This window comes from Jatropha curcas, chromosome 8 (genome assembly GCF_041381405.1).
Source record: "Jatropha curcas cultivar XTBG-Jc1 chromosome 8, XTBG_Jcur_1.0, whole genome shotgun sequence".
Classification (NCBI taxonomy): domain Eukaryota; kingdom Viridiplantae; phylum Streptophyta; class Magnoliopsida; order Malpighiales; family Euphorbiaceae; genus Jatropha; species Jatropha curcas.
Genome location: NC_143158.1, coordinates 24612355 through 24634994, shown reverse-complemented (window position 1 = coordinate 24634994; position 22640 = coordinate 24612355). Strand labels below are relative to the sequence as shown.

The window sequence follows — 22640 nt, the reverse complement described above, 5'->3', positions numbered from 1 at the left end:
TGATTTTATTTTTCGATTTGGTTTTGGTTCAGAACCGGTTGCTTATCTAAATAGCCGCGAGTATCATTGACTCATTGTTGATGACATGGATAATCACATTTCATGCTCTGGATCTTGGCCCGCAGGTTACATGATGTATATAATTAGTTACTCCCCGTTCTATTTTAACAGTAACATTTTTCTTTTGACAAGGATTAAGAAAATGATTAGAATTGATTAATATTCTAAAAATACACGGTGGAATGTCTAAATTATTTTTTTTAAAATATAAATATAAAAATAAATTACATCTAATCAATATGGATAAATTAGAGAAAAATAATTAATATAGTCTCAAAATCCTAAATGAGCACTTGAGGTAGAATAAGGTAAAAAGCCTATTTGTTGCTATTAAAATAGCACGGAGAGAGTATACTTTTCAAGGAAAGTTCTTGGAAGATGGACCACAAATAAAAAAAAACGCGTTCTGAACTTATTGGAATATGTTCTTAATGTGAAAATCTGGTTAGAAGAATTAAGAAAAGGCAAAAATCATTTCATGTATTTGAATTTTCCTATGAACTTTCCAAGTAAAAATAATACAATGGAGATATTTAAAAAATATAATAGAAAGAATGAAATTACTCCTTTTTTTTGGATATAAATGAATGAATTTTATATACTGAGTTTATAAAATAAATTTATTAGATTAAAATAATTTTGGAAAATAATATATATATATTTGAAATATATATACCGTTAAACCCTAGTCTACTAGTAAGCAACTTATAGTAGTTAAGTGATTTTCATTTTTATATGTTGGATTAGGATAATGTTATATTAGTTACGTGTTGCTCACAATGATAACAATTGGCTAATTGTGAAACCATGTGCAATGAGTCACGTTCATGATGAGACAAAAATCACTGTCCTATTTTATTATCAATCAACTAATAGTTTTTTCTATTTAATTTTTGCATTAAATTTTGATGAAAATATCAACTTTACCCTTAACAAGAATTAGAATTTTCTTGTGGATGCCACTACTAAATCATACACTGAGTTTTTTTCTGTCCTAAAAAAAATCACCAATTCTAATTCATAAAAGAAATATGATTATAATTATCTTCTTTTAAAAAAAGAAAATAGAACCATAGTTTGGGACATTCGAAAAGTAAAATAAGACAATAATTATAAAATGAAAAAAAGTATATGTTAAAAATAGAATTAGCAACGGACTTTTATGTTTGTCAATTTTTAACGACATTAGAGATGGATTTATATATTTTTCACTTTTAAAATTAATTTTAGTAATGGAAACCAACAAATTAGCAAACAAATGCCGAAATAAACAAACCAAGTAACGGATATTTCATCGCGAATTACCAACATGCTTTTACCAACCACGTTTTTTATATTCAATTAGTAAATACATTTACTAACATTTATTTTTCATTTAGCCACAAAATTCTATCATTAATTGCCAGGAAATTTTCTAGTGAATTTCTTTTACAATTTTGACAATTTTTTTAAAAAAATTTATCAATCGTACTTATTTATTTATTACAATTTCTTTTAGAGAAGAGATTTGCACTTCTTTCTGCGTAACTATCCAAATAATAACAGACTTTAGACAAAATCATCATAATTGTGACAACAATAATCAGAATTAGATTTGAGAATCAAATTTCAAGATATGGGCAATAATAAATCATAATATTTGAACGATAATTTATTTGCAAAAAAAAAAAAAAAAAAAAAGGAAAAGGGGTAACCACCGATGAGCTCTCACCGGTGGCCACCGTAGAAAAAGAAAAAAGAGCTTTTAAGTTTTAGATCTTGTGAGATAAAAATAGCTTTCTCAAAATGTAAATATGCATTTCTCCAAGAATATTACAAGATAAGGTCTTGAGATTCTTCAATTTTGAATGACTTCTCTTAAGCACTAAGTCTTCTAATTTTATTCAAAGCATTGTGTATTCTTCCTTCAAGCATAAATATTCTTATTGTCTTCAAAAACTTTATATGTTTTTCCTTTGATCTTAATTTCTTTTAACTCTTCCTCTAAGTTTTAAATGTCATGCATGCCTTTATTCCTAAAGTTTGCTTCAAGTTCTTTATTCTCAGCTTCTTGTTTGAACCTGCAATTCAGATGAGGTCAAGCGCAACATATATAATCTAATTCATTAGAGGTGAGTTATCATCAAAATCTAAACACATATTGTAACCTTGAGTAGCATCAAGCTATCAAGAACAAAAACAGAAGTTCACTATATATATATATATATATATATATATATATATATATATATATATATATATATATATTTCTAATTGTTGCCTCGGTTCAATTATACTCTTTTTTCTTTTACTACCAATAGTGTACTTCCACTTCCCGTTTAACGGTTAGATGAAAGATTAATCCCTTTCGAGTTAGAAAGCGATAATATTTAAAAACTCTCCTCAAGATGCTGACTCTATAACTCAATTCTGCGATCAATAAAGTGTGATCTAGTACGCTTTAACCACTAGACCAAACTATCTTGCATTAAATCCTTTTAGTGTATAATGATTCTATTTATATATCTTTCCCCTTTGTACAACATGTAGTACAAATTTTTCCAAAATATTCTTCTGATAGATTAACATAATTGAGGACATAATGAATTGATTCATTTGCTTTATGCAAATCATATAATAATCATTATTTCTTGCCTATCTACTGATGTATGACACTTTTTTTTTTTCTTTTTTGGCTACAAAATGAATACCATTCCATTTTCTTTTCAAAAAGTAGACATTCTTTTTTTACTAATAGTAGTTCAAAATGCAAATTGAATGGTCAAAGTCTTAGTAAAAACAGTAAAAGGATAAGGACAAAAGAAAAGAAAGAGTATAATTGCAATTTGCTCCAAAATAGAGAGAATATATTCATATTTTACTTTGATATGTATTGCAAGAATATGGTATCTTTCTTTGTCTATTTGATGCCTTATTTTGGATAATTCTATTTCCTTTTGTCCTTTTTTTTTGTCTTACTCCTATTATTTATCATCTTTGAGAGGGAGGGGAATGGAGTTCAAGAAGTGATTGGAAATTGTACAAAGCACGTTCGTTTAGGCTTGAGTTCGCTACTTTTAAAGCTTGTCTAAGAACTGTAATGCCAAGTGGTAAAACTCAGGAATTCAGGTAATAATTGGATTCAAAATATATATAAAGTAACTTTTTTTTTAATTACTGTTTCATCTTCTAATCCCTTCTTTTATCTTATTTTCCTTGTGAATAGAGTTTTTGTGGCGACATGGAATGTGGGAGGAAAATCTCCTCATAATCGCCTCAATTTGGATGATTTACTTCAAATCAACTATCAGTCAGATATATATGTTTTAGGGTCTGTATGCTCTCTCTCTCTCTCTCTCTCTCTCTCTCTCTCTCTCTCTCTCTCTCTCTCTCTATATATATATATATATATGAAACAAATTTTTTTTCTTTTTTATTGAATAGGAAAGTGCGAAATTATTTATGAATTTAAAATTTTTTTATGAAATTCATTTATACGAGGTTGATGTAAGATTTCCCTGAAAACAAAAGTGTTCATGTACAAGGAAAATTGAATATGAGATAAAAGTAACATCGATTTTGTAGTAAAATTACATATGTAGTTTTTAATTTTAAGGACAGTTTAGAGATTCTACTATATACACTATTTATTCTTAGAAAATCAATGTATTTCAATTATTTTCTTGATTCTTATAAAAAAATGAAATGTTAGTATTAAAATTGAATAGAGGGAGCACCATTTATCTCAAAATCAAGAATAACTTGTGAAGATAGTTATTACTACATTCGTTCCATAATACTTGTCAGACTTGAGAAAATAGTTTATTCCAAAATACTTGTCATATTTATGGTTTCAGGAGTGATATCTTTTTTTCTATGTTTACCCTTTATACGTGACCAATAATTATTACTTCAATTTAATGGTTTTCTTAGAGAATTAATATTAAATTAAGGATAATATAGTCAATTTACTAAATCATTTATGTAACTTAAACAAATTTAATGGTTTTCTTAAAAGATATAAAATTTCAAATGTGAGAAGTATCATAGAATAAATGTAGTATATCTTACATAAATAACATTGAAAAAAATATCATTTATTACTCCTTAAAATACTCAAGACTATCTATATTTCGGGACAAAACAATTATTCTAAAACGATTTATATTTTAAGACAAAGTGAATATTTTATTTACATTTTACTAATTGCTTTTTCTTCAACTCAGTTTTCAGGAAATTGTTCCATTAAATGCTGGAAATGTACTAGTTGCAGAAGACAATGAACCTGCTACAAAATGGCTAGCATTAATCAATCAATCACTAAACAAGCCACAAAAAGTTTTTTCAAGAGTGCCAAAATCCTTTTCCCAACTTAGTACTTCACTTTTATTCCAAAAGCCTTCTCTTAAAAAGGCCTGTAAGAATTTTAGGACTGAAAGTAAAAGCAGATTGAAGACTTGCAATTGCAATAACAATGTATTGGAAAGAAAGAATAGCAAAGATTGCTGCTTGTGGCTCCAACCAACAAATTTTAGTGAGGATGAATTTTCCATGGAGATTGATGATGATGGAATTGATAGCTACGGTGGCAACCAAGTGAAATACAGCCTTATCGTGGGTAAGCAAATGGTAGGGATTTTTATTACTATTTGGGTGAAGAAGGAGCTTGTTCAGTATGTTAGCCATTTGAGGATCTCTTCTGTTGGTCGTGGCATTTTGGGCTGCTTTGGAAACAAGGTATAGTAAGTAAATAGATAGTTTGCTTTTTTTTTTTTTTTTTTTTTTTTTTTTTTGGTATAACCTGGAGGAAAACTCAAGCCGTAGAGTACAAGCTTTTGGCCCACCCAGCAAAATACACTTCCCGGGAATCAAATTTGTATTTTTTCCCTTACCAGAATTGAGGCTGCTTATCACTCCAATCAATACTTTGTTGGTAAACCGATACTTTGATTTAATAGTTATTAAAACTGCATTCAACAATAACTTTTTAAGTAACTTTTAGCATTTTGATCGGTAAAGGTAACATAACATTTGAACTAGCTTTTGGAGGTTAAAGCAATGTTTTATAAAAAGTTAATTCATGTAACGATTAGCTTTTAGCGTTTTATAAAACGATACTCAAATATTTAACAGCTAAATGCTATTAAAACAACTAACAATTACCAAAATAGCTAATTTTACCAAATAAACTCTAAATTTCAGATAACTTGCAGGAATCGGCTAACCGGAAAATCCAATAGTTTCTTGCAAAAATCAGACAGAATCAAACTAAAACCGAAACCCTATAATGGGATTCCAATTTTGATTCCATATCTAGGGACACTTGAAAAACTGCCAATTCAGTTCTGGTTCTGAATTAGTGGTCACTACTAAACCACTACTGGAGGTGTAATGTAAGGTTGGGTTTTTGTCGTTGCAGGGATGTGTATCTGTAAGCATGACATTCCATCAGACAAGCTTTTGCTTTGTGTGCAGTCACTTGGCATCAGGAGAGAAAGAAGGAGATGAACTTAGAAGAAACTTGGATGTGATAGAGATACTTAAAAATACACAATTCCAAAGGATTTGCAGATCATCTAATACTCGAGTGCCTGAGAAAATTATTGAACATGAGTAAGCTTTCCTTTAAATCCTTAAAATAAATCATTAGTATTGTCCTTTAGGTTAATTTTAAAATAGTTCTTCAAATAACATTAATATATTTTTTTGAATTTTACAACACCTTAATATTTAGCTAAATCTTTCGGCATTGATCAATTTATCCATTAATGAAATAAACAAGTGAAAAATAATTTTTTTTTTGTTTAAAATAAGAGTATTTCTAACTATATACTGGAAAATGATAAGGTGAAAATAATTTTTTTTTTAAAATTTATATTTTCATTAGTCTAGTCTATAAATGGGTCTATAAACTAATAAGTTTAGGCAAGTAAAATCCAAATCTTAATATTATGTTTTGGTGCTTTGCATATCCATATTTACTAAAGTTCAATTTCCGCTTGAAAAAAAAAAAAATGTCCCTAGCCGGGTAATATGGTTTGGGGACTTGAATTACAGGATATCTTTGAGCGACTCTGAAACTAGAAAGCTTCTGGAGCATTATGACTGGAATCCATTATTTGACAAAGATCAGGTACTTTGAATTGAATCAAATTCGAAAAGAATTGAATCGAATTAGACTTGAGGGGCATGAGCATCTAATCAGCTTGTTTTAAATCGTATTAAATCAGTGAAAACTAAATAGACTTAACTTTTTTATCTAGAAAAATTCCAGTTGAACTGAATTTTTCATAGAATCAAATCAAATCAAATTGAATCAGATTGTTTGAATTCAATTTCTCAGTTTGGACTTAATGTAGGGTTTTTATATTTTCAATTTACATAATAACAACGGAATCGAATTGAAAAAACTCAATTTTCTTAAAATGAAAAAAAAAAATCAAACTAAATGCTTTGAAAACTAAATCCAACTTAGTTTAATTTTTGGTTATATATATATATATATATATATATATATATATATATATATATATATATATATATATATATAGCTATTCATTAGAAGCCAGATGTGTCGCAATGAGATAGTCCTTTCCTCTGAACAATGTTAAAAAATTAAATTAATTAAAATTCTTTTGGTCAAATCGTAGCATGCTCAAATATAATTCGCTACTTTGAATTTTAATAGTTAAAAATTGAGAGAGAAGCTGGACGTGTTTTCAAAGGATGGAAAGAGGGTAAGATCTATTTTGCACCTACGTATAAATATTCCTGCAACTCCGACACTTATGCTGGTGACACTACAGACACCAAAAACAAAAGAAGAACTCCAGCTTGGTATGTATAATCATGAAACATATTATTCTTAATTTTAATTTTAATTTTAATTAATTATTGTATAAAATTAACAATTTTATATGTAACTTCATAATATTTATTGAAATTTTTAAATTTTAAATTATAAGATATATGAAAATTAACCCATGGCAATACCTTGTTATTAAAAAAAATTAAATTAAATTTGCAATCTGCAAGTAGAACATTTTTTGAACGTTAATTAATATTTACAGGTGTGATAGAATACTTTGGCATGGAAATGGAATACGCCAACTTTCATATGTACGTTGGGAATATCGATTTTCCGATCACCGGCCTGTCTGTTCAACGTTTATTGTGGAAGTAGAAGTTACAGATGATGAACTGAAGAAGAGATCATCAAGCTTTGGAAGTGAAGAGTACTTACCTCTGACTAGAAAATAACTTCCTCAAGCAATATGTGCATTATTATTATGTGTGAGAATTCTCAAATCTAACTTAAGAGTCTTATGTTTTTTCGGTTAACGAGGCCCTAACAATATTTGAATAGTTTATTCGATAAAATTAACCGTTTTAATAGCTGTTAGCTGTTTAATAATGTTTAGTTGTTAGCTGTTTGATTAGCTTTTTCATAAAATACTAAAAGCTAACCGTTATATGGATTAACATTTTAGAAAAAACTACATTAATCTTTAAAAGTTAGATAAAAAACTATGTTATCGAATGTTATAAAAACTACTTAAAAAGTTGTTTTCGAACATATTCGAAACCTTAATCTATTAACTGCTGTGTTTGTTTTGAGGTTTTTATATGAGAAGTTTTGAACAATTCATGGATTTGGTACAATTTCTGTTTTGACACAACAAAATAAGATAAATTCTATATATTATTTAGAATATTTCATTCACTACCATTTCTCATTTTGGGGTTTTTGAAATGTCATTTGGAAATGGAATTTTGTCAACCTCCTCATTCTTCTTTAATCTAGTGGATTGTAACCTAATCTTATAATATACGCCAATAAAGTTTAAGTTCGTGTACACTCTATTTGGTAAATAAATTTGAAATATAAAATTTATTCACAAATGAATTTTATGAATTCGTAAATGAATTTTTTTTATTTGGAATAAGTTTAAAATTGAAAATTCATAATTCTTGTTAAGCAATTTGTCTCTTATTTCTTGTTAAGCAATTTGTCTCTTATTCACTATTTTGCCTTATGTTAAAATAATTTCACCAATCTATTATGGATATATGTGTGCTTACTTCGATGGTAATCGTATATAATAACTGTTGGCAAGCTTTACATATGGAATCGACAGGAGAAAACTGTTGAAAATGTATATAGACACACATATACATGCACATAGCCATTGCTTGGTCCGACCATTGATTTATAAATTCATATGTTTGTCGTTTGGAACATACGACAACTAAGGCCGGCCAAGAATGGATATATCATATATGAATTGCTGGACGATTATGTTCATATATAATTGAATCCAATTAAAGTAAAAGTGTGTTTGGTAAGTTTTTTAATTGGCAGCTGAATGACTCCATCAATTACATTTTAGAGTTTTTTTATATCAACTAGTAGCTGAATTGTATTTATAATATTTTGAATTTTATTAACCTCATAAAAATAATTACTAATAAATAAATATTTTTTGTGATAATTTTATTTATATTATTAAAAATAAGTTTTTCCTTAAACATTATTGTAAAATTTTAATTAATATTTTTATTTATATAATACATTAAAATAAAAAATAATATATTCGCCTTAAATTAAAAAATGCACACATATATACATTATATGTCATGATATATAAAATAATTATGCCTTTAATAGTAATTTTATATTTTAAAAGCAACTATTACTCTGGAAGGGTGAGATGGGATGGCACTGATCCCTTCTCTCTTAATCAGAGATGGGATGGCACTGATCCCTTCTCTCTTAATCAGAGGTTTTAAGTTTGAGTCTTGGGTGTGGAATCACTTTAAACACTTGGGAGGGAGTTTGTGGGCTTATCCGGTGCGAATTCGGATTATTGGAGCCACTATCAGTCGCCAGATATGAACCAAATGAACCCTAAGACTTTTAACTATTAATATTATTTATTTTTTGTGAAAAACAAAATGACAAAAGTGAGAGATCTCGAGTTGTCCTTTCGACTATAAGTGTTTTCACTAATTTAGTAAGTGTAGAGGAGGGCTACACTCTGTTGTATAGCCTGCAGTGTTTTCTCGACGCATCGAGCCTCTCAATGAATCAAAAAAATTTCCATAAGCCTAAAATTAAATGGTGAAAAAATTACATTATACCTTCTTACGCGTTTCCTTTGTTTTTCATTATATAGTATACAACCACACTCCAATCTTATGTTTCTTTTTGTTAGGAATTCCCAATTACAACAATACCTCGTGAAGAGCTTGAATCAAAAGTAGTTGTAGGATTGCTCCATACTAATTGAGGATGCAAATCTACTTGTGGGAAAGGGTTTGATGGAGTCGGAATCTCAATCAATCCTTCTAACATTTTCACTACAACACTCATCAAAGGCCGCAATTCAGGCCTATATTGAACGCACCAAAATGCGACTTTAACCATTCTTTCTAGTATCTCTTTACTGTTCTCCTCCATCCCACAAATTACTATAATTTCTTCTAAATTTCCTTTCTCAAAATTTTCCCATACCCATCTCGGAAACCATTGTTCAATTTCGGTAAGATTTATTTCAAAATTTCTTCTTTGTCCGATCATTTCCAATAAGACCATTCCGAAACTATAAACATCACACTTATGAGAGACTGGATATGGCATCCACAACTCCGGCGCAGCATAACCTGGAGTTCCTCTTCCTCTAGTCATAGTTACATAACTACTTTCTCTGTTACACAATTTTGCAAGACCGAAATCAGCCACTTTTGGATTAAAATTTTCATCTAAAAGAATATTACCTGGCTTTATGTCGTAGTGAATTATTCGTTGTTGACATTCTTCGTGTAAGTAAGCAATGCCTTTAGCCGTTCCAATTGCGATTAAATGAAGTTTTTCGAGTGCTAAAATGGTGGTTCTTTTCCGGAATATGAAATTATCAAGTGACCCGTTACTCATGTACTCATAAACTAAAGCTCTTAGCTTTATTTCAAAGCAAAACCCAACTAATTTAACAAGATTGAAATGGTACAATCTTCCTATTGTACTCACTTCTGCCATGAACTGTTCCCCAATTGTTTTATCCGAGCTTCCATTCAAAACCTTTACTGCAACTATTTTTCCATTTTCGAGAACTCCCTTATAAACTGTTCCGAACCCTCCTGATCCCAGCAAATTTTCAAAATTATTAGTTGCGAGCCTTAGATTTTTCGAGGTAAATCTTATAGTTTTCTCTCTTTCTATATCTTTAAGGAATTTGTCTACGGTAAGACTCGGAAATTGGGGGTCGTTAGTACTATTTGTTTGAGTGATGTATGTTGTAGTACTCTGAAATTGCCGGTCTTTACTATTTGTTGCAGGCAAGGTGCACGCCATAACACATTTCCGCCATATAAAGAAAAGAAATGAAATCACAATGATTCCTGCAATACGCCACAAAATTTTTAAAAATAATTTTACCTTTTAGGGCCAGTAGTTAAATTAAAAAACAAAAAATGCATTTGCAGTTGTTTTCAAGTAACATAATTAATCTGAAGGATTACAACCTAATTAATATTATAATATGGGCAACAAAATTTAAATTGTATATTAAATAAATAAAAATTAAATGTATAACCTGCATTAGTAATTAAGGGTTAGGTTGCTTAGTTTTTTTAGTAATGAAAATTTATCTTAATTTTGTTTATCAGAACTGTGGGAAGAGCTTTCGAGTTCGATCCCACTAAACACATCTGCAGGGAAGAGCGAGAAATCTTAACTGTGACTAACCTCTGAGCCGTTTAAGGGATCCCTAATAATGAAGTTCGGATACTGATAGTTTACACAAAAAAAAAATTGCCCTAACTTTCTTCTTTTTTTTTTTAATAATTCTTCCCTATTTTAAAACTCAATTGCAATTATACCTGCATCTCAAATACTTTTGTTAAATTAAAAAAAAAAATGAAAAAGTAATAACGTTTTTGTTAACCCGAGTTCAAAGTTACTTTTTACTTATTCTCTCACTTCCCATCTTTTTCTTTTTCTTTTTTTTTTTTTCTCTCTTTTCCACTTACCATATCCTATTCTTTTTCTATTTTCTCTCATTTATAAATTTCCTTTCTATTCTAATCTTCAATTCTTTCTTTACTCTCTCTCTCTCTCTCTCTCTCTCTCTCCTTCTTCTTCTACTTCTTCTACTTCTTGTTTTCCTTACAATCTTCACTTCCTTCTCTCATTATCCTTTGAACTTTCATTCTCTCTCATTCTTTTTGTTTTCCTTTCAATCTTCACTTTCTCTTTCTCTGGACAATAATTTTTTTATTTTTTTTAAATAATTTTAATTTTTAGCTGAACTGTTTCATCTGCGTCAATAATAATAATAACAACAACAATATTTTTTCTCTCTGTCTACCTAAGAAACAATTTCTTTCTCACAACTGATGTATGCTTGCCCCAAGAAATCAAAGAAGCAAAAGGTTAGATATTGTTCTAATAAAGGAATGGTTGGTCCAGGGAGATAGATGGTTATTGGAATGGAAATTAAGCTAAAATAAATAAATATATAAAAAACAATAGGGACTTGATTTACTATTTTGCCTCAAGAAATAATAATATAGACAAGAAGAGCTTACCTGCAAAACCAAGAACGATGCTTAAGAACATTCCAAGTCCTACATCCATTTGCATCCCACATCAAGTTTTTGATACAAGAAAAGCTCTTAACAAAAATGGTAGATACAGCACAAATGCAAGTTGCTATATATGTGGAATTGACGCAAGAAAAGTCTAACTACATAAGTTAGCCCCTTGAATCTCAAAAAAAAAAAAAAAAAAAAAAAAAAAAAAAAAAATATATATATATATATATATATATATATATATATATATATATATATTTCACCGATTTGAGCACATCAATTTATAAAATTTCAATTATTAAAATATTTTAACTTACAAAATAATTCTATTAGATGTTCCAGCTAATGAAATTAGATCGATTAAATACTTTGTTTTAAGAAAAAAAAGTTTTCATTTAGAGAAAACTGTATACAGATATGAAATTTAGACTAATACATTTCTATATTTTTGTATAAGAAGTCTAATAATAAACCATTTATACACACAATAAAAAAACACAATGTTAATTTGAAGTATCTAATCGAGTTGACAGAGTAATAATATTTGTGCTATAGGCAATAAAAAAAGCACAAACTTGCTTCACTTGGTGGCTATTCATAACAACTGTTCGACTCCATGGTCTTTTACAAGTCAGATCTAATTATCTTCAAATTTTTTCCTTATATTAGATAGTAGATCTACACTTCGTTCTGCATAACTATCCAAATAACAAAAGACACCAGATAAAATCACCCCGTAACGATGATAATAATAAATTAGAACTAAATCTGAAAATAAAATCTCAAGATATTAGACAATAATTAATCCAATATTTGCACGAAAATAATTCAGATATGTATACATTAAATACTTTTAAATAGTTGATCGGAATATGAAAACCATTTCTCTAAAAGCTAAAGTAACCACACATTCAATCCACGTTTTGGATATGAAACACAAAAATCGTAAAAATTATAATTATTTACCAAAGTTTATAATTACAGTGACATTAATACATCTTCTCTAAGTTTGAAGTGCCACTTGGTTAATATTATAGAATTAAGGCGCAATATTTATACATTTGGCCCAGGAGAAAAATTTAACAAACTACGATATGTGACCATTGCTTGTTTGTTGTTTACATAGAAAAAATATTTGTTTACATCTGTTGTATAGAACTACTCATACATTAATCTAATAATAAATCATTATTTAGAAAAATTGTCGCATTTTTTTTAGCTAATTTGTCGTTATTTCCCTAGTAAGAAGACGATGATATCCTTATGTGCATTAAATAAATTCATTAGCTAAATTTATTACCATTTGTCAAATACGTGACAAATGAGGCCGGCCAAGAACAGACATGTTAATATGCATTATTGGATCATTATATTAATATATGTTTGATTCCAATTAATTCAAAGTAAGTTATTTTAAAGCATGGTGGAAGGGTCTAAGTCAATTAGGCTGTGTTTACTTAAAGAAAATCGTTTTCTGTTTTCTAAGAAAACAGTTTTCTTAAAAAATAAAAATTAGAAAATAGAAAAATGGAAAATGTGTTCACTTGGTAACAATATAAAAATTCTATTTTAATTTAAAAACTTCAAAAACATTATTTATAACTTTTTTCATAATTAAAATAAAAAACTATAAACTAACTTAGAAATTTTTTATTTGAAATTTTTAAAATTTTTAATTATAGATTATTTATAATAACAATAATATCAATTTTTATTATTTTGTAAAATTTTTTAAAAATAAAGGATATAATATATTTGTAATAATAAAATGAATTATATATTAAAGCATATATAATTTTTTATGCTATTTAAATATTTTTATTTATTCAATAAAAATATTTTATGGAAAAAATTATTTATAGATAATAACGTCATCTACGAAAATGTCATTTTATAAAATGGAAAACAGTTGAAAAATATATATTTTGTTATAAAGAAAAATTGTGAAAAACAACTTAAAACTGTTTTTCAAATCTTAATTAAATTTTAGAAAACTGTTTTCTAGTTTTTCAAATAGAAAACTGACTGATTTGAAACAAAACTCTTTTTCCAATTTTCTTAGTAAACTTTTCTAGAAAACTACTTAAGTTTTCTACATGTGAACGCACTCGTAGTTTTCACGTAGAATTTTTATTTTACTTATTTATTTTTATTTTGAGTTGATTTTTATATTTAATTATAAAATTAATTACTATTTAATACATGATTTTTTTTGGTAAGAAAAGAGAACTAATAAAAGCTAGCTAGCACACCCCCGATTGAAAGCAACACCAGCAATATCACAGGAAAGCCATTCATGGAGGCCAGTAGGAGGGTCCACCAAAATGTGAATACCTAAAGGAAAGGAGGAAGCAAATTTAGACAGCCAATCTGCAGGGGCATTTGCCTCCCGATACACGTGCACCAGTTGGGCAAAAGGGACAGTTTGCAGCAAGGCACGAACCTGCTTAATCAGGGATAGCAGACTCACCGGAGTTTCCAACGATCCTTCCACCACTTTTACAGCAAGTTGACTGTCACTTTCCACTAGAACATGGGAATATCCCTGTTGGATGGCTAAAGCAATGCCACTATGCAAAGCCCACAATTCCGCCCCTAGCACTGACGTGATTCCAATATTAGCAATGAGACCAACCTGCCAAATACCCCTCATATCTCTAATAAGACCCCCTGCATAAGCATGTCCAGGAATCACTGGAACAGAGGCATCAGTGTTGAGCTTCACAAAATTCATAGGAGGAGCCTGCCATACTACCCACTGATCCTTTGCAACCAGACGATCATTAGCACAACCAAGCTGAGAATCCAACAAACTATAGTCTTTAGCAGCAGAATAGGCCCGAGCGACAACCTCTACTACGGATCTAGCACCTACTTAATATCGGATATTTAATGCAATTCACAAATTAAAGGTGTATTTTTTAAATCGAATTAATTGGCTCCTATTTTCTCTAATTACTTAATTATTATGTTATATTTTTGGCTAATCGTAAATAAAGTATATAATTAAAAATATAAATATTTCTAAGAAATAAAGGGAAATTCACTGGTAAGTAATTAGAAATTACTGTGTTCGTTTCAAAATATAAGTCGTTTCTGACTGTGATTATTTTGTCCTTAAATATAAATCGTTTTGAATATTTTAAAAAGTAATAACTAATGTTTTTCCAATTTTATAATTATTTATATTGATTTTGAGATAAAAAATAATTAGTCAAATTTCTCTTAGTTTTGTTATAATTTAAAAGAAGCAATTATTTTCTTAATCCCTCTGCGCAAATTTTATATTCAAAAATACACCCTTTTGAACTTTGCTGAAACTGCAGAGATTTTAGGAACCTCCATGCAGTTAGATCCCTACCAAATCTTCTCAAGCTTCACATTCCCCAACTTGCTTTCCTTATGGAGAGCAAGTTGTCTGATAATGAGATGAAACAAATTCAGTTATTTTGTGGATATAAATTTAGATTAGATGTTAATTTTTCCATAAAGAAAATTTATATGGCTGACAAGTGAATATGATGTGTCATAAAAATAAAAAATAAAACGATATCATTTCGCGTCAAATCCAAGCCATTTTAGTTTAAACAACATATGCTAACCACATTATAAGATGATAAAGGCTTCCAAAAGGTTCAATACAAAAAATTCATCATGCACTTTTTAGTGTGACAATGTGTGAGATTATAAAAAAAAAAGTAAAATTTAAGGTGCCACAAGATAGATTTTAAAATTCAGGGTGCCACTAAATTTTTTTGTTAAACTTCAAGAGTTAAATTAGATAATCAATCCTTTCAAAAAGCTATATATAAGTTATTTGTATAAGATGATAGGGCCCTTGAGTATGGAACTCCACCTCTTTTAGGGTCTGTTCGGTAAAATTAGTTGTTTTGATAACTGTAGAAAGAATGTCACACCCTGGGTACAATCCACACCATATTTGGTGCCTCATCGGGGGGTAATAGCAATTCAGCCAGAAAAAGGAGAGCTAGAGAGATCTATTCCATTCTACCCCAGTAGAAGCCGAACACTAGCCACCAATATCATTCTCTGAAGCCGATGGCGAGTTCGTACATACCCCACACGATGATGCCCTAGTAATTAAAGGAATTTCTGAAAACATTCTAGTAAAAAGAATCTTGGTGGATAAAGGTAGTGCAATGAACTTGTTGACTATGGAGGTATTCAAGGCCTTGAAACTAGATCATGTAAGGCTTAAACCTGTTCGAACCCCTTTAATCGGCCTAGCGGAAAAACCTGTGCAAGTGTCTAGGTCCATAAATATGATCCTAGAGCTCGAACTGAAGTCTCATCAAGGAAACTCAAATTGGAATTTATGGTGGCAAACATTCACTTTCTATACAATGTTATATTGGGTAGGCCAGCCGTATATGAACCGAAAGCAGTCGCATGTATCAGATATCTCACCATGAAATTTTACTCCGATAAAGGCGAGGTCGTTGCTATTGGGGGAGACCAGAAAGTGGCTCGAGAAGCATACATGAGAGCACTAAAAGGGTTACCTTTTGCCCTACCAATCATGTGGATGCTAGAAGAAGAACCACCCACAAAATCAACCGAACACTCTTTGATATCCCCAGACATAATGTAGACTCTAGCCCTACACTGGTGGGTGAGCTAATCACATGAGAGGTGAAACGGGGGGAAGAACTTAATGTTGGGAGTCAATCTACCAAGAGAAGTGCAGGCTAATATTAAGGCGGCACTAGAAACTAATGTTCGCAGCTTCACCCGGACCGCAGAGGACATGCTCAGCATTGATCCGAGCTTTAAACCAATAAAGCAAAAAAAGCAGAATCATGGCCCAAAGAGATAACAGATTATAGCAAGCAACGTAAATAAACTTTTGAAGACAGGTTTTAGAAGAGAGGTGAAGTACCCAAAATGACTAGCGAATGTAGTTTTGGTACCAAAGTCCAATGGGAGATGGAGATTATGCATTGACTTTACTTATCTGAACAAGGTGTGTCCCAAAGATCCTTACCCCCTATCCAATATTGATCAGTTGGTAGATTCAACAGCCGACTATGAGGTATACAATTTTATGGATGTAGCAGCTAGATACCATCAGATAAGAAGGAATGAACTGGATGAGAAAAAGATAAGCTTCATCACTGACAGGGGAATTTATTGCTATCAAGTCAAGCCATTCGGATTAAAAACGTGGGAGCCACATACCAAAGGCTAGTAAATAGAAGTTAGACCTACATGAAGCGTTTGAAATCTTGAATAAGATTAATATGAAACTTAATCCAGAGAATTGCATATTTGGAGTTAAGGTAGGGAAGTTCTTGGGTTTCATGATATCACAAAGAGGGATTGAGGTGAACCCTGAGAAGATTAAGGCAATCCTAGAGACGCAGGCACCTACTAGCATTCATGAGGTTCAACAGTTGAATGGTCGAATTATAGCCTTAGGGCGATTTATCTCCTGCTCAGCTAAGAGCTGCATGCCTTTCTACCAAACCCTAAAACAGCTGAAAGGTTTTCAGTATGTTGAAAATGTCAGCTCACCTTTGAAAAGATTAAGGATTTCTTATCTTCCACTCCCCTTCTGAGTAGACCCAAGAAAGATAAGCCCCTATATTTGTATTTAGCTGCTACTGAAAACTCGGTTGCCTCAGTATTAGTCAAAGAAGAAGAAAGCGAACGATATCCTATTTATTACATTAGCAAAGTCCTCCGGTGTTCCGAGATGCGGTATCCAAATATTGAACAACTAGCATCCGCCCTCTTGACTTCGGCGAATTGACTGCACCACTACTTCCAATCTCACATTGAATTGTCCAAACTAACCACCCCCTGAAAAAGATCCTACATCGAGCTGAAACTTCTGGAAGATTAGTAGAATGGTCAATCAGATTAGGGGAGTTTGATATCAGGTATACCCCTCATACTGCAATGACGGCGCAAGTACTCGTAGACTTTGTGGCTGAGTTTTTTGGCGAAGAGGAAAAGGGCAAGCCTATAGCCCCGACTACAGTACTTGGCAGTTGCACATTGATGGGGCCTTAGGAAGCTCAAGGGTTGCAGCATGGATAATCTTAAAAGGGCCGGGGAAGATAAAGATATAGTACGATGTGCGTCTGATCTTTTCAATAACTAACAATGGTGCCGAATACAAGGATTTAGTCACAGGACTTAAGCTAACCCTTGAGGTACGAACTCCAGTGTTCCATGTTTTCCTAGACTCACAGTTGGTAGTCAATCAAATTACAAGCACATTCACCACCAAGGAGCTAAACCTAGTCAGGTATCATTCTCTAACTTTGTCTCTCTTAAACAAGTTAGAGTAATAGGGCTGTGTTTGGAAGATAACCTAAATAGAACTGACGAACAATAAGGAAGCAGATTCATTAGCTAAAGCTACAACTGACGAATAATATGAGTCAAGTGAAGTCCTTATGTCCCAAACTGAGGGCAATTGGATGAGCCCAATCATGGACTTCTTGTAGAATAATGTTCGGCCAAGTGATAAACAGGAGGTGTTCAAACTTTACAAGAAAGCAACGAATTATGCAATGAAAAATGGAGAACTCTACAAGAGATCAAAATCACGCCCTTGGGTAAAGTGTGTGACTGAAGAAAAAGGCAATTATAACATAAAAGAGATCCATGAAGGTATTTGCGAGGCACATGAGGGCTCAGACGTCATGCTTAGAAAGATTCTGCTATTAGGATGCTACTGGCCAACAATGAAGAAAGATGTTCGTCAGCATGTTCATTGTAACACTTGCCAAAAATATGACCGAGTGTCTAGAAAACCCTCTTTAGAGCTACAGCCATTAGGTTCGGCTTGACCTTTTGCTCAATGGGGGATAGACTTTCTAAGACCTTTTCCTGCAACAACATGGAAAAAGTTCACAGTAGTTGCAATTAATCACTTCTCCAAATGGGTAGAAGGCAAAGTCCTCAACACCATTACTCCAGCTTGGGTCATCATCTTTTTCAGGAACAATGTGATATTCAGGTATGGCGTGCCTCACAAGATTGTCACTGACAACGGACAGCAATTTGACTCACGTGCCTTTAAATCTTTTTGTGAAGACTGGCACATCAGACTCCATTTTACATCAGTAGCTTACTCGCAAACCAATGGCCTTATCGGAGTTACCAACATAACCATCCTGCAAGGCTTAAAGAAGAGGTTAGACAGAGAAAATCCTAACTGAGCGGATGAACTAAATAGCGTACTATGGGCTTATAGAACTATACCTCGCAAAGCAATAGGGCAAACCCTGTTCTCTTTAGTATATGGGACCAAAGCAGTGGTGCCAGTAGAGATAAGCATATCTAGCAAAAGAACAAGAGCATATGAAGAGCTCGGCAGCAACGAGAGTCTCAAGATTAGCCTACACTTAGTAGAGGAGCGTAGAGAAGATGTTGCGGTCCAAGCTGAACCATACAAGCAAAGGTTGAAGAGATACTTCAACAGGCAACTTCAAAGCATGCAGTTCAAAGAGGGAGATAGTGTATAGCGAAAGGCAGGAATCACCAAAAACTCGGCAAGCATGGGTAAATTAGGGCAGACTAGGAAGGACCCTATAAAGTCTCAAAGTAGATAAACGGGAGCATATACAAGCTAAGGAGGATCGAAGGAGCTGAACTGCCTCGGACATGGAATGTTGATAACCTAAACAAGGCATATTGTATATCTATCTAACTTGTAATGTGTAAGGTAATTTTTACATTTAAATAATAGTAAGACCTCAGGTTTTTCCACTTAATGTCTCATGCCTTTCAAATATAAAAGAGGCATGACACATTAAGTTTTTCCTGAAGAATCATCCTTAGAAAATTTTCCTTCTTTCTAACTTGCATACCTAGTTCGCCCGTATGACCTAAGCGGTCCCTTTCATTAAGTCCATAGCTTGGGCACACGTTGTTCGCCCGTATGACCTAAGCGATCCCTTTCACCAAGTCCATTAGCTCACACATATATAGCTCGCTAGAATTGTCTTAAGCAGTCCTTTAGCTAAGTCTAGTAGCTCAAACATATATAGCTTGCCAGAATTGACTTAAGCAGTCCTTTATCCAAAGTCCAATAACTCGGACATACATTATTCACCTTTGCAACCTTTTAATTAAACTCATCAAACTAAGCCCATCACTCCTAATACAATCAAAAGAAAAATACTACTAAGGCAAAAGAAGAAAATGCAACACTTATAGAATCAGAACTGCCTTCATTGAAAATAAGATTGTTACATAGCTTTATTATAAAAGGTTTCTTACATAAAATAAGTACAAAAAGATCCCCCTATAGCTAAATACAAAATAATTCCTAAGCTAAGCATCTTGCCCTGAAGGCAAATCTCTAGCAGGGCCTCACCCTTCCGAAGAAATGAAGTGAATATCTGCCTAGATATCCACCTGTTGCGGAGGCGAGCCATCCACGATAGGATCTTCTAGTAAAGGATCACCTCAAATCCCTTCGGCACCCTCCTCCTCCCCTTCCTCTTCATCATCGGAAATATGTCGTTCACCCAGCTCCAGTCCTTGCTCGGATCCTAAACCTTCGACTCAACTATGATTTTGGTCCTAAGGCTCAAGCACACCTTTGCCAAATCTTTTACTATTGCCCCCTCCATATTCCGAAGTCCCTGTAGCTCCTCATCCACCTCCTTGGCTTTGCTCTCCAAATCTTTATTCTTGGCCAATAGGTCCCAGTTCTCCTCCTTTAACTTCTCAAGCTCGGCATCTCGAGCATCTATATCAGCTTTGTGCCGAGCTTCCTGCTTCCTCATAGTAGCTTCAGCGCTTTTTAACGCATCTTCCATTTGATTCTTCTTTACTTCCATCATGGTATAACCTCATTTCAGCTTAGTTATCCAAGCGAAAGCTCAAATTGTTGGCGTTCAGTGCCTATAATAGGCACTGATTGACAAAATCTTTCATCACCATGTCATCCATATGATCGAAATAATGAACATCTACTGGAAAAAGACAGTGGCGAGCCATCTCCAGGCCAGGCCCATCCTCTTGAAGACTGAAATTCGCCCCATACTTCTTTATAAAATAGCCTCAGATATCCGAAACCCTCGCCAGCTCTAGGAGGCACAAGAGGGGGAATAGGGATCGACGAGGCTCGATTGTAGGGCTCAAGTGGGTAGGCTTGAAATGGGAACCCCCCAAAACAACTTCAGCCTCAGTTGGCTAAGGATCCAGCATCGCTGGAGGAACTTCTTTCCTTGAGCTATCAGCTGCAGCCTGTTTTTTCATCGCCTCAGCCACCTTGGCCATCTTAGAACTCTTAGTCTTCTTAGGAGCCATACCTACACAAAGCTAAGAAGGAAAATTTTTAAAATGTCAGTGTAAAGGACTAACGTGTAATGCGACTAAGGATAAAATTTACCAGTGAGGGTAGGGTTCGGCCTTATAGGCCCACCAGGAGAACATACTGGATAACCACAGCTATCACCTGCCTTAGGTTAACAGTAGCTAGCCCTAGCCTTTATTAAGTCCACAATAATACAATCATAGGGGTTGGGTAAGGCAGGCAGATGGCGAAGGGGATCGTTAGACCACCAGTTCGGCACTTTGAACCCTCTTGACCATTTAACAATAAAGAACTTAGATCTCCAGTTCTTCAAGGACGAAATCTTAGAATTCTTAGAAAAGACATTGCAATCTTTCTTCGCTTGAAGGAAACAATGATCCTCATTAGGGCAAACGGAGAAGTAATAAAGCTCTCAAATTGCCAGAGCTATTAAAGTGTGTCCATCTTGGCGAGCTAGGGCAGCTATGGCACATAAGAACCTCAAGCCATTGGGGGTACATTTGACTAGTGGTGATATTATATTCATTGAAGAATGATCTCAAAGGTTCAAACAAAGGAAACCGAACCCCAGATCGAAAACTTTCTTCATACATCATAATAGAGTCTTCATCCAATGGCTAGGTCACCCTCATATTCTCTAAAGACCTAATTAATTTATACTTTGGTGCAATACTGTACATAAAACATATACCCAACAGCTCGCCCTCGTCAAAATCAGAGGAAATGCCAGGGATCCTAACATTCTCCTTTCTACCTTTGACCTCACTCGCCCCTGAGTCTATATCCTCGAAATTCTCATCTCCAGATTGATCATGTAATACTTGAACATCCTTGTCCCAGAGGAACTCATGATCCCAGCTAACGAAAAAAAGAAAAATGAAAATATAAAAAACTTACTTGGAAGTTGAGGGAGAAGGAGTTCTAGAGAGAGACACTCTGATGCTCGGGAAATGGAAAGTGAAACAAATGAAGGGGGATAGAGGCCTTATATAGGCCAGGTGAGGCACTGAAGAGTCCCCTCATGAAATGAAGCAACAATTCGGGTGCCCCCCCCCCCCCCCACCAATGCCTCATTCTCGTCGTAATAAAAGATACCATCACTTGTCAGCCTTCACAAAGCAATGCAATAAAAGCTTGCCAAAAATAATAAATAATAATAATAACAGACAATAAAAAGACATAAGTACTATATTTGGACATAAAATGACCACATAAATTAAGGGAGACTACTATTAACATATAATAATAAAATATATCAAATTAGACTCCTAAATAACCTCTAACTAATAGATAATATATGATTCGTAATCATTATCCTAACACGATAATCCGGAATCTTGTATATATACCCAGATTTACTCCAAGGAAAGGTCATTCTTTTCACAACTTAATATACCCCAAACTCTGAGAGTTTAACAAGGATGAATGGAAATAATGCAATATTTATAATAAATCCAAAGCTTTTACTTTCAAAATACACTTAAAATTAGTCATTTATAGTTGTTGTGAGGGTTACCTTGGAGTTCTTTACTTTTTTTTTCAAAAATATAGCTGTTGGAACCGAGTGAAATCGCTAGTTCTAATTGTCACAATAAAAAAAAATTAAAAACTTTAAAACCGCCGGTCGCAAAAAAGAAGGAACCAAAACCAAATTGCAAACTCACAATTCCACTTCCTTTTTGTCTGGTTCCATCGCTTCCAAACCTAT

The 22640-nt window shown here is 32.6% G+C and overlaps 2 protein-coding genes across 4 annotated transcripts; one reads left to right on the top strand and one right to left on the bottom strand.

Annotated features, from left to right (window-relative positions):
* Window positions 1-2034: 2034 nt before the first annotated feature.
* On the top strand, window positions 2035-7434 carry LOC105636451 (DNAse I-like superfamily protein). Of its 3 annotated transcripts, none has more exons than XM_020680244.3 (8): window positions 2035-2171; window positions 3044-3168; window positions 3266-3370; window positions 4266-4776; window positions 5459-5652; window positions 6064-6172; window positions 6728-6876; window positions 7110-7434. In XM_020680244.3, exons 2-8 carry the CDS (start codon window positions 3140-3142, stop codon window positions 7297-7299), a joined length of 1287 nt encoding a protein of 428 aa, XP_020535903.1. In that variant the 5' UTR covers window positions 2035-2171; window positions 3044-3139; the 3' UTR covers window positions 7300-7434. The 3 variants fall into 3 exon arrangements, with proteins under 3 accessions (XP_020535903.1, XP_020535904.1, XP_020535905.1); XM_020680245.3 differs by lacking the exon at window positions 2035-2171 and adding an exon at window positions 2373-2493; XM_020680246.3 differs by lacking the exon at window positions 2035-2171 and having other exon boundaries at window positions 2789-3168; window positions 6097-6172.
* A 1770-nt stretch (window positions 7435-9204) lies between these two features.
* Window positions 9205-10431, bottom strand: LOC105636486 (G-type lectin S-receptor-like serine/threonine-protein kinase At1g34300). The gene has a single exon (XM_012219763.4). The coding sequence runs from the start codon at window positions 10388-10390 to the stop codon at window positions 9251-9253; it is 1140 nt and encodes a 379-aa protein (XP_012075153.3). The 5' UTR covers window positions 10391-10431; the 3' UTR covers window positions 9205-9250.
* Between the last annotated feature and the right edge of the window lie 12209 nt (window positions 10432-22640).

Coding starts and splice junctions, on each gene's coding strand:
- LOC105636451 (XM_020680244.3), top strand. CDS start 3,140: ATGCCAAGTGGTAAAACTCAGGAATTCAG. Junction 5,653..6,063: donor GAGAAAATTATTGAACATGA/GTAAGCTTTCCT, acceptor AAATGTCCCTAG/CCGGGTAATATGGTTTGGGG. Junction 6,173..6,727: donor CATTATTTGACAAAGATCAG/GTACTTTGAATT, acceptor GAATTTTAATAG/TTAAAAATTGAGAGAGAAGC.
- LOC105636486 (XM_012219763.4), bottom strand. CDS start 10,390: ATGGCGTGCACCTTGCCTGCAACAAATAGTAAAGACCGGCAATTTCAG.